Source organism: Frieseomelitta varia, unplaced genomic scaffold (genome assembly GCF_011392965.1).
Source record: "Frieseomelitta varia isolate USP_RPSP 00005682 unplaced genomic scaffold, Fvar_1.2 scaffold_163, whole genome shotgun sequence".
NCBI lineage: Eukaryota > Metazoa > Arthropoda > Insecta > Hymenoptera > Apidae > Frieseomelitta > Frieseomelitta varia.
In genome coordinates this window covers 1,031,578-1,043,039 of record NW_025109339.1, presented here as the reverse complement: position 1 = coordinate 1,043,039, position 11,462 = coordinate 1,031,578, and the positions used below count along the sequence as shown (strand labels likewise).

Here is an 11,462-nt window from a genome sequence, read left to right as displayed (position 1 = left end):
TTTTTTTATTGATATTTCAGTTTCACTACTAAATCTCATGTTACGGTCAATCGATTGAGAATTAATCACACTTACTGTCACAAGTCTCTTTATTTTCTATCTTCCTTAGGCCAAACGTTAATAAAAAATAATCAGTCAGCTAAAAATAAAAGCGAAAAAATGAAACGAGTTTTGTCGCACGTTGCTTCGCTGCTTGTGATTGGAAATTCCGTACAAATAGCAAGCGTATAATAGCAAGCGCCGAATACAAATAGCTTCAGGCATATCATTTAAGCAACATCAATTAATGTCACTGTATAATTTGTAATCTTGTTGTCTCTCTCTCTCTCTCTCTCTCTCCAACCAACTGCGTATAATTCGATTATGATATAGCATGCATTTCATCGTATTTATCCTTTTTTTTTTTTTATGTAAACAATGTTTTCTTTTATTTAAAATAATCAAATGCACTTAGTACTTTGTCATGAAATATTACGTTTAAGATATTTTTTTCAATTTTCAAATGTTCTTTCGCATTGAATGAAAAATGCATCATTTATACGACGAATAAACGCTGTGCATAATACTCCTTTTGTTCTCTGTTTCTCTGCAGTGATTGAATTGGCTTGCGGCGAATACGGAGAAGATAAAATAGCGTTGCTAATATCGAGTTCAGGAAACGGTAACAATACACAGTGGTTCGAAAATGCTGACGCACTTATGAATGTAAATGGTTTGAAAAGTACGTGTCCATTTCAAAATAAACCACATTGATACGGTAGCATTATTAATAAAGATTATGTAGAAATTTGAAACGACATATATTTTTGTCCCTTTTGCAGCACTGGATTCGGATAAAAACGCTGTGAATTTAAATAGAGAAAGTGGCCTTCAGGCTACTCCTTTAACACATCAGATCCGAGTTCTAATAAGAAGAGGTTTTATTATGTGTAAACGAGATGTTGTAAGTATCACAGAACCACAGAATTATAATTGTTAATTACATTATGACACGTGTATCTTATTATCATTTGCAATCTATACTCCCTGGTAAGAAAACAAAAAAGCCAAGCGCGACTCAGTAATTAAAACTAATCAAAGTCAATTGATTTTATTTTCTCGCGCATTCCAAACAAACACACAACATTTTATACTTTGAGGATTCCGGAAATATTTGCCAGAATTAATAATAACGATAGACTGATGACATTCTACCGTGTAGTCAGATAATTTCTTTCTACAACAAACAACGAACTGTTTTTTCGTTACAGACGTTAACATATTTACGAATCCTAGTCAATGTAGCTGTCGGCTTGATGCTTAGTCTGGTCTTCGTCGAAGCTGGTATCGACGGTGCCAGAGTATTAGATAATTACAATCTTTTGTTCTCCATTCTCATACATCATTTGATGACCTCGATGATGCTCACCATTGTTACTTGTACGTAAAACATTTTATAATTCAGCTACTCGTTGCTGGAATTCTCGTTAACTCTTTCAGGAATGACATTCAAACGTGTGTTTCTTTATATTTTTTTTTTTTTTTTTCAGTTCCCATGCAAATGAACATCCTGTTGAAGGAACACTTCAACAAATGGTACAGTCTAAAAGCATTTTACACGGCCGTAACAATCGTCGATTTACCGGTTTCGATAACATCCTGTCTGCTTTTCACCCTAATAACGTATTTTGTCACGTCCCAGCCGTTAGAAATGTCACGGTTTCTCATGTTTTTCGCGATTAGCTTGTTGGTGGTTTTGATATCACAGGGGACTGGTCTCATGATTGGAGCAGTATGCAACGTAATTGTGAGTAATCAGACAATGCACATAGTGCTTATAAGAGTATCCGAGATATCGTACAATAGTTTCTACAATATAAGTAATAACAAGCAAAACAATGTTTACACCTAAGTTTCAGTTTTTAAATTATATCCGTATAATATATATGAAACATCTTAAATTCATATAATATAAATTCATATATTACAATCTGTAATTTCATTTCATTATTAGAAAACGTTTAGAGTAACACCTTAAAATTTTAGAACGGAACATTCGTGGGGCCAACGTCGACTGTACCGTTAATGATGTTCTCTGGTTTCGGCCTGACATTACGTGACATGCCAGTTTATCTCAAGTGGGGTACATACGTCAGCTTTTTGCGATATAGTTTGGAAGGGTAATATTTTTTAAATGTTTCACCAACTCTAAGAATGACATAAAAGTCACATAGACATATAAGCATTTTGATTTGAGTTATACTGATTATATACTGATTATATATATATATATATATATATATATATATTTTTTTTTGCATCATGGTACATTTATGTTCTCTTAAAATCTTCTAATAATTAATTAATTGTTTTTTTATAGATCTGAGAGTGGTACTCCAAAAAAAAATTAATATCAGGAGATTTTAAGTTAAGATTAACTATACCATGATGCAAAAATATTATATAACCAGTATATAATCAGTATAACTCAGATCTATGTAACACATAATATGTTCTCTTAAAATCTTCTAATAATTAATTAATTGTTTTTTTATAGATCTGAGAGTGGTACTACAAAAAAAATTAATATCAGGAGATTTTAAGTTAAGATTAACTATACCATGATGCAAAAATATTATATAACCAGTATATAATCAGTATAACTCAGATCTATATAATACATAATCTCTTAAAATCTTCTAATAATTAATTAATTGTTTTTTTATAGATCTGAGAGTGGTACTACAAAAAAATATTAATATCAGGAGATTTTAAGTTAAGATTAATTATACCATGATGCAAAAATATATATATATATATATATATATATATATATATATATATATATATATATATATATATATATATATATATAATCAGTATAACTCAGATCTATATAACACATAATATATACTAGAAATACATACTAAATAAATAAATACCTATAGAAATAAATATCTAATACCTAATACACGTAAAAAGAAAAAATCGTGGAGCAGCAATCAGAAAAATAATAATAAACTTTTCAAATTTACAGATACGTTGGTGCCATTTATGGATTTGATCGACCAGTATTACTTTGCAAGGAGAAGGAAAATTTGTATTGCCATTACCGATATCCGGCAAAATTTCTTTCTGATATCGCCATGGATGGTGATCAATTTTGGAACGACATCGTGGCACTCGTAACGATTCTTTTGTTAACGCGATGCGTCGCGTATATACTTCTCAAATGGAAGATCATATCTTTACGATAAATGGATTTGTTTCAAAGCAAACGTCGAACTTATTGTTTTGATGTTGTTTCTTATCAAAGTGATTAACGATCGCTATTCAACTCTAGGAGAATGTTACGTAAGAAGAAGAAAAAAAAAAAAGAAGTGAAGAAACATATGTACGTATTTATATTTCTCGCAAGGGCATCTTTTATAAAAAGATATGAATACGTAAGATAAGTTTAATTTCGATATGATTTTTGAGAAACAAACACATTTGCATGTTTATTGTAAATTTCCAACAAAATAATTGTAGTTTTAACCAAATCATATCTTTCTGATTAAACCGTATATTTGAACGTGGAAAAGAAGACAGGGAGCATAGAATATTTCATCATGTACATAAATGTTTACGCTATTTCGTCAGATTTACGAAATTAATGATCCAGTGATATTTCCAAGGAACATAATTTTGTTTTCTCTAAATGTGAACAATGAAATTTACTTAACGTCACTTCTCGTAATGATACAATGCAATTTAGAATTATTCTAGAATTAATTTTAGGCCATTCGTTATTTCTATATTTCATAATCGTAAGATATTTCAATACCTTAATTGTGAATTAAGGTCTTTCGTGATTGAAATCTATTATGATAGAGTAATTTTCAATCGAATGAACTTGACAATTCGCGAAAGTTTAACGAAACGAAAAGGAACATGCTATTTTGTAAGTTAAGTGCGTATTTCAGGTGATATTCTTTCCGAAAAAACGATACTTTTCGGAAGTTGAACGTGATATTTTTACGATTGCTCAACGAGTGTCAATTATCAATGCAAGTATGTCTTTTACATTTACAAATTTACGAAAAAAAAAAAAAAAAATGTTAGAAAATTTTCCAATCATACATTACGCGCACATTTCATATATTATAATATGTAATATGCCTTACTTTCCCGTAATTTATAACGTCAGAAATTTTTTACACTTTTTCTACGTGAAATTGTTAACTGCACATGTAAAGTATTTTTATACAACTATTTTGTTAATATATTTATATCTAGTGGGATAAGCAAGAAGCATAAATAATTTTAAAGCAATCCCAGCCCAAGCCTTCTTGTTTCCCTGCCTCGGACATGCGATTTTAGCAATAAAAAAATATTTCTGAAAATGTTTATTAGACGTACGACAACCCTTCGATAATTACGAGTTAAACACGTCTTTTAATACTTGTTAATAATTATATACAGGGTGTTTCGTAACTTGCGGAAGCTGATGAATTGTACGCCTAAAAATAATGAAAAAAAAGTCATATCTGTCTTCGTTTATGAGATATAATGAATTTTATAAACAGAGCAAACTCCAGTACGCTAGTTTTACCAGGAATGGTATATTCAATTTTCACAATAATCGTAATTGGGATGAAGAAAACCCACACGTTATTGTGCATTCAAGACATCAACGCCAGTTTAGTTGAAGCGCATGGGCAGGAATAATTGATAAATTTTTAATTGGACCATTTTCTCTTGATGGGAAACCAATCAACAGGCACAAAGTACGTTGATTTTTTGAGCACACGTTTACACGAAACATTAGAGCAAGTTCCAGTCGATATTAGACTTCGTACGCGGTTTATGCATGACGGAGCTCCGCCGAATTTTAGCCGAGTGGCTAGGCAATTTTTAAATCAACACTTTGCAAATAAATGAATTGATCGTGGAGGTCCTATTGCATGGCCTGCTCGTTCTCCGGATTTGAATCCATTAGATTTTCATTTGCGGGGACATTTAAAATCTATTGTACACGCAACATCGATTGAACATGCTGAAATACTACGAAATAGAATAGAGCAAGGCTTCCGACAAATTCGAGAAACACCAGGAATGATAGAGAGAGTAACCAGATGAATGACAAGACGCGTGCAGGCTTGTTTTCAAATGCAAGGTGGTCATTTCGAGCATGTTTTGTAAAAGTAATTAAAACAGAAAATTCATTATATCTCATAAACGAAGACAGATAGGACATATATTTATATCACTTTTTTTTCATTATTGTTAGGCGTACAATCAGCTCCCGAAGTGGGTCACATAAGTTACGAAACGCCCTGTATAATGCCTCCTTTATTTTGAGAATACATGGTAAAGTAGAGAAACATGGGGCGTGTATCATATAAAAAAGAATAGATGTCTCACTCTTATCTATTTATACATATAAGACAAATGGTATCGCATTGCATATTTATCTTTTTGTAATATTTCTTTTTTTATTGTGTTATGTGAGTTCGACTTTATATAAACATCACAATTGCAGTGTACAAAAATATCTTCGGATAAAAAAAAAATTAATTAATCCGATTATCACATGAAACACCCGTACGACACGTTTCTATAGAAGAAGAATATAAATATAAAAATTTAAATACGTTCATTGTTTAGCTTTTTGTGCTTTCCATTTAAGCACCAAATATGTCGAGAGTTGCAGTAACAGTATCCAAACGCATAAACCTAACACAGTCGTGTAATAAGAAATTGCAGGCATGTCCATCTCTTCTAACACCCTTTTAGGCGAACGTAGATGACAATAAATTTCGTAACACCGCAATCTCTCCCTGTCTCCGTCGTAAAACGCTTGTAAAATGCCTTCAAATGCAAACCTATAAAAAAAAAAAAAAATGTCCTCTCTGCAATTAATTTCATAAGAAACAATGAACTGTTGTCGATTGCAAAAAAAACAATGAATTACCTGAAGAAGCTAATGGAGCAGAATGGTTGAAGGAATAATGGCACCTCGCTGAATTTTAGGAAAAATCCGGCAAACAGTATCATTGGCATGTTGAGCGCAGGAATCAAGAAAGTTCCCAGCTAGAAATATCAATTAATTTCAATTGGCGGCATACTGTTTCACAAAGCCGGATCATATTGAATTTACAATTCGATTCGGTATAAGTTTTTCGAACGACGAAATTACACGAAACCATTTACAATGATACAAATGCGATGGATGGACAAATGTGATGTAACTTTCGCAAAGAGGAAAACTCAGTTTTATATTACATTACCTGTGTATTGAAGGCAGCGCCGATGAGCATTCCTGATGATTGTCCAACGATTGTTGTCAGAACACAAAGCAGCCAAGTGCGTAAAAATCTGTCCCGTTCCATCGGTTGGCCAGTCATGTAGTACATTATTGTAATTAACACCGAAGGCGCAAGAATCTAAAATGACAAATTATTCATTTGCGAATTTCACGTAAATTTGTATTTTTGTAGAATATGAAACGAGAAGTTCGTTCGACCTGAATATCGTAATGAATATATTATAATATATATAATAGTATAATAGAATAATAGAATGAATTATATATGTAATGATTAATATATTATATTATATTCTTTATATTTCTATATATTATATTATTTGTAATGATTAATTAATATATTATATTCATTATTGTATATATAATAATGAATATATTATAATATATATAATAGTATAATAGAATAATAGAAAATTATATATAATAGAATATAATATGATAATATTTTTATTCTTGATACTTTAAATATTCTCGCATATTAGATTCATTCTGAATAACTTTGTGATTCTCAGTTTTCCAAAAGCATATTGTGAATATTCGCAGTTTGATTAACATAGGTATTCTCGTATAACTATAACTATGTTAATTAATATTATTATTATTATTATTATACTCACTTGTAACGGAAGATCTGACAAAACTTTTATAGAAAAATAAGACCTTAAACGATACCAATTGTTCAAGTACTCTCGTAAGAAAACGGCAGCCTCCACAGGAACTGAAATTAAATCGTAAATTTAATCAAAAATTTTGTCGCGATATATATATATATGACTGTGGTGTTTCGATATTAGAAAAAAAAAAAAAAGAAAACGATATTTGTTGATAAAGCAGTATTCACTTACACATCTGTACAGCCGGCATGGCGTTCGCAAAATATAAAAACATCAGGATAAAAAATACGCAAGCTATATTGCTGTGAATCCTATCAGCATTGGCACCGGAATCATAGAACATTATGCCTAGTAAAAAAGCTATTACCACGTGTGCCGTGAGTCTCAACTTCGTCAACATCTACAAAGCAAATGAACAATAATTCACGACAGGATAGAACTTTCTATGGGAAACGAAATTACAACGAATCAACAAGTATCCAATGCAATTACTAACATGGTCCCGTTTGATACAGATGAACGCCCTCAGTAGCAAAATTTTCTGCTCCTGCCAGATAGACGACTTCGAGTTCTTGGTAGTGACGTCTGATCTTGGTGCAGCTGTAACATCTGTTTCTGAAACATTGAGCTACTTGACATTATGCATTTCAACTTCGCTGGATAATTATTTATCAGGTAGTGATTTAATTAATTTAATCGTAATAAAGTCTTAGATGGTAATTGATTTAAATTAGTGAAATAAAGTAGTGATAAATTAATAATTTTAAAATAAGTAAAGTAGCAATAAATTAGTAATAATTAGTAAGAAAGTATTAGATAGTAATTAATTTAAATGACCAAAATTTAATTAATTCAATCGTAACAAGGTGTTGCAATTAATTTAATCGTATACGTTGGTCTAACGTTACTTTTACAAGTGTTATAGATTTGTTTTAAATTATGATTGTTACCCGCAACAGGACGTTCGTAATGCTCCCTCCATTTCGAGTATTTATCTTGGCTAAGTTTGCGGAAATTATTCAAATCTCCGCTTCTCTCTCCCGTTATCACTTCCAAAACTGCAACGATATTGGAGATGAATATATAACAATAAACAATCTATAATAAATATAACGTTCGTTGAGGTATTACCAAATTCAGATATATTATAAAATTGAGGGCACACGTATCCTGCCTCGCTGAAGGTACAGAAAACATCGTCCCAAAGACCGCAATAGAACGATGTCCCGTTATGTATCACTAGTAAATCGTCAAATTGCGATATCATGCGACTGCTTGGTTGATGAATCGCGCAAGCGACCGTGCAACCTCCTTTTGCTATTTTATGCAACAGTCCAATTACCTGTACGAAATGGACCATTAATTTTTTAGATCGTTCCCTTCGAATTATCAAGTCGCGACGAGCCTGAATTATGAACCTGATTCGAAGATGCACTGTCGAGTCCGCTGGTTGGTTCGTCGATTAACAAAACGGATGGTTTCGTGGTTATTTCTACGCCGATCGACAATCTTTTTCGCTCTCCGCCGCTTAGGTTTCCCACTAGAGTGTTCAGGCAGCTTGTCAAGTTCAGATTTTCTGCTATTTCCGTCACCTGCAAGTTCAAACACAGTGGGTAGTCGAATTTTCAAAAATCTCAAATTTTTAAACTGAATTTTTAAATATTACAATTTTTAAATTAAATTTAAAAATTGTGACGTTCGAAAATTAAATTTAAAAATTGTGACATTTGAAAATTAAATTTAAAAATTGTGATATTTGAAAATTAAATTTAAAAATTGTGATATTCAAAAATTAAATTTAAAAATTGTAATATTTGAAAATTAAATTTAAAAAAATTGTTACAAATGTTACAATTTTTAAACATTACAATTTTTAAATATTACAATTTTTAAACATTACAATTTTTAAACATTACAATTTTTAAATATTACAATTTTTAAACATTACAATTTCTAAATTTAATTTTCAAACGTTACAATTTTTAAATTTGATTTTCAAATGTTACAATTTTTAAATTTAATTTTCAAATATTATAATTTTTAAATTTAATTTTCAAATGTCACAATTTTTAAATTTAATTTTTAAACGTTACAATTTTTAAATTTAATTTTCAAATGTCACAATTTTTAAATTTAATTTTCAAACGTTACAATTTTTAAATTTAATTTTCAAATGTTACAATTTTTAAATTTAATTTTCAAACGTTACAATTTTTAAATTTAATTTTCAAACGTTACAATTTTTAAATTTAATTTTCAAACGTTACAATTTTTAAATTTAATTTTCAAATATTACAATTTTTAAATTTAATTTTCAATTATTACAATATATAGGCATTTTGTATTTTCGAATAAAAAAAAAGTTCCTCTCCAAAAATGAACACGACCGAATGTAATTATACTGTCGTGCAAATCAATTAGGGAACCAGTTTCCTAAATTGGCGATGTATTTAAAAGTGCTTTTTGGTTTTAGGCTTTGGTTTCTCGTAATGTTTCAGTCTGCTTTTACTCGACTCTGAAATCGTTCTTGACAAATTTCGCTGATCCAATATAGGAAACTTTCCTCTGTACATATATATATATTTCCTATCTATTTTTATTGTAAAATTTAGCAAATTTCACACGCTGAACGTACAATGAAATTGACAGTACGCTCGTCGTGAATGTCTCGTGTCTTCAAACGTGCTGCGATGTACAGTGTTTCCTTGGCAGTGAGCAACGGTTGAAGCGCGAACTCCTGCGGTATCAAACATATTTGCTTTCGGAAAGCATTGCCATTCCATTCGTCGCCGTTAATGGTGATCGAACCATTAACATTAACATCTGGAGTTCTCGCGCTGCATATAACACGAAGCAACGTGGTTTTTCCAGCGCCGGATGGGCCGACAATTGTCGTCAATCTCCCAGGACGAAAGCATCCTGTCACGTTCTTCAACACCGTCTTTGATTTCCCTGTACGAGGAAACAGAGAGAGATTTCATTTTTCCCCAGAAGAGTTTTATTCGTGCTATTATCTCTGATGATAAATCTTCTACTTTTGTACACTTTACGTATACTTCTCAATTTCTCATAAAAATGCACAAAAAAATTCACAGTCACGTTATTAATATTCGATGAACTTCCACTGATAATTGTGATGGTGGTACGATGTGCAACATGAATAATTACGAATGTGTGAGTAGTTACATCTGGATAAAAATCTAACGTTCGCGAAACTACGTTCAGTATTACGTTAACAGTATTTCATGTTATTATCCTTTTTTCTTTTCTTTTAATAACGTTCTTACGCTCGCGATAGAAATCACACGAATAATTTATGTAAATCGGTGTCTTTGTGCAATCCATACGTAAATCACCTTTGACTTTCGCTTCATTTCTTTATTCCAATCACTTTAATGCAACTTGTTTTTCAATTTTACGGCGCGACTCGCAAATAAGTTGATACTTTCTGATTACCTATTTGCTAATTTCGCATACTTGCTTTACCTATCTTACTAATTTTGGCATACTTGCCTTTGCTGGAGCACACAGAGTACGAGAGGCTGTCAAACTCTATGTGCATCCTGGCAACCGAGCGGGCGTCTGAATTCAAAAACTGTTCGCCTCCTCCAATTGTCAGTTGAACGGCGCGTCCTTTTTCCTCGATCATTCTTGTCGATGAACCAACGGCTGCGTCATCGAGATACTCACCCATTTCAAAAATTCCTACGTTTCGACGACTGGTTAGACGTATACTTAAAATAATGGCCGAGATAGATCACTGGAGTTTAATCTGCGATGATGGATATTTGTTTGCCGGGCTCTGTGTTATCATCTGTTATCTGTTATCATTGTACATGTGCAACAACGATTACGAGTGACTGCTTACGAGGCGGAAATATCGTAAACAAAGAATGAAAATATATCACTTAAAGTACTCTGCGTTCACTTTACGAAGAGAAATAACTGCTAGTTGATACATAAGAAATTATCGAAAGCGAAGAAGATATATATATATATATACACGCACTTTCAGAAAAATCACAAACAACGTGCCTTGTGATGGAGAATCATCGACCAGTTTAGATTCATTGAATACAATCTCCAAGATTCTCACGTTTCGGATAACGTAACGACAAACGAAATTTCGAAGTAATTGACGAAGCGGATCCACGAAGTTAAAAGCGGCTCTATAATGAAGGAGAGCCAATTTTCACGGGATTTATCGGATTCACACTGCCTGGCGGATGGTGCAGCGTTCGATCGCTGCATTTCATTCAACAAAGAACGCAACAGTTTGCAGCCGACGATGCTCGTGAATTCGCTACGACGCGGCGACTGTTGATCAAGTCTTTATTACAAGGCAGGGCCGCACAACTTTCTCTCCAGAGGCAACTGCCTAACAGCGGTTGGCCTTGCATTCGAGTTCGTTTTGCTACGTACCTTTGCTTAAATCATTAAAATGTTAGGATCGTTTCCGCATATGAATTGCTCGTTACATTTTCTTCGTCCTTTCTTCCAAATTTGTTTTTTCCTCGTCAATTTATTTATATATTATTTAATTATGTATTACATATTAT

General features: G+C 31.9%; 2 protein-coding genes across 3 annotated transcripts in view; one reads left to right on the top strand and one right to left on the bottom strand.

Annotated features, from left to right (window-relative positions):
- Positions 1 to 3,340, top strand: part of LOC122538443 (ATP-binding cassette sub-family G member 1-like) — a 19,017-nt gene extending 15,677 nt beyond the window's left edge. Inside the window, exons 8-13 of the mRNA XM_043672516.1 lie at positions 593 to 721; positions 822 to 943; positions 1,251 to 1,419; positions 1,530 to 1,786; positions 2,026 to 2,159; positions 3,017 to 3,340. Coding sequence (XP_043528451.1) covers positions 593 to 721; positions 822 to 943; positions 1,251 to 1,419; positions 1,530 to 1,786; positions 2,026 to 2,159; positions 3,017 to 3,236 — 1,031 coding nt within the window. The 3' untranslated portion in view covers positions 3,237 to 3,340. The remainder of the gene's footprint in view (positions 1 to 592; positions 722 to 821; positions 944 to 1,250; positions 1,420 to 1,529; positions 1,787 to 2,025; positions 2,160 to 3,016) is intronic.
- A 2,097-nt stretch (positions 3,341 to 5,437) lies between these two features.
- Positions 5,438 to 11,246, bottom strand: LOC122538444 (ATP-binding cassette sub-family G member 4-like). Of its 2 annotated transcripts, none has more exons than XM_043672517.1 (11): positions 10,417 to 11,246; positions 9,539 to 9,855; positions 8,322 to 8,495; positions 8,035 to 8,245; positions 7,854 to 7,961; positions 7,400 to 7,518; positions 7,135 to 7,303; positions 6,907 to 7,007; positions 6,252 to 6,407; positions 5,936 to 6,054; positions 5,438 to 5,846 (listed from the first exon to the last, which is right to left on the bottom strand). In XM_043672517.1, exons 1-11 carry the CDS (start codon positions 10,595 to 10,597, stop codon positions 5,618 to 5,620), a joined length of 1,884 nt encoding a protein of 627 aa, XP_043528452.1. In that variant the 5' UTR covers positions 10,598 to 11,246; the 3' UTR covers positions 5,438 to 5,617. The 2 variants fall into 2 exon arrangements, with proteins under 2 accessions (XP_043528452.1, XP_043528453.1); XM_043672518.1 differs by having other exon boundaries at positions 7,400 to 7,512.
- Positions 11,247 to 11,462: the final 216 nt, after the last annotated feature.

What these genes read in the sequence shown, in the direction of transcription:
- LOC122538444 (XM_043672517.1), bottom strand. Translation starts at nt 10,597, where the DNA reads ATGGGTGAGTATCTCGATGACGCAGCCGTTGGTTCATCGACAAGAATG. An exon ending in AGCGTACTGTCAATTTCATT is followed by an intron (nt 8,496 to 9,538) that starts GTACGTTCAGCG and finishes TTGAACTTGCAG; the next exon opens with GTGACGGAAATAGCAGAAAA. An exon ending in GCGCTGCCTTCAATACACAG is followed by an intron (nt 6,055 to 6,251) that starts GTAATGTAATAT and finishes TGATATTTCTAG; the next exon opens with CTGGGAACTTTCTTGATTCC.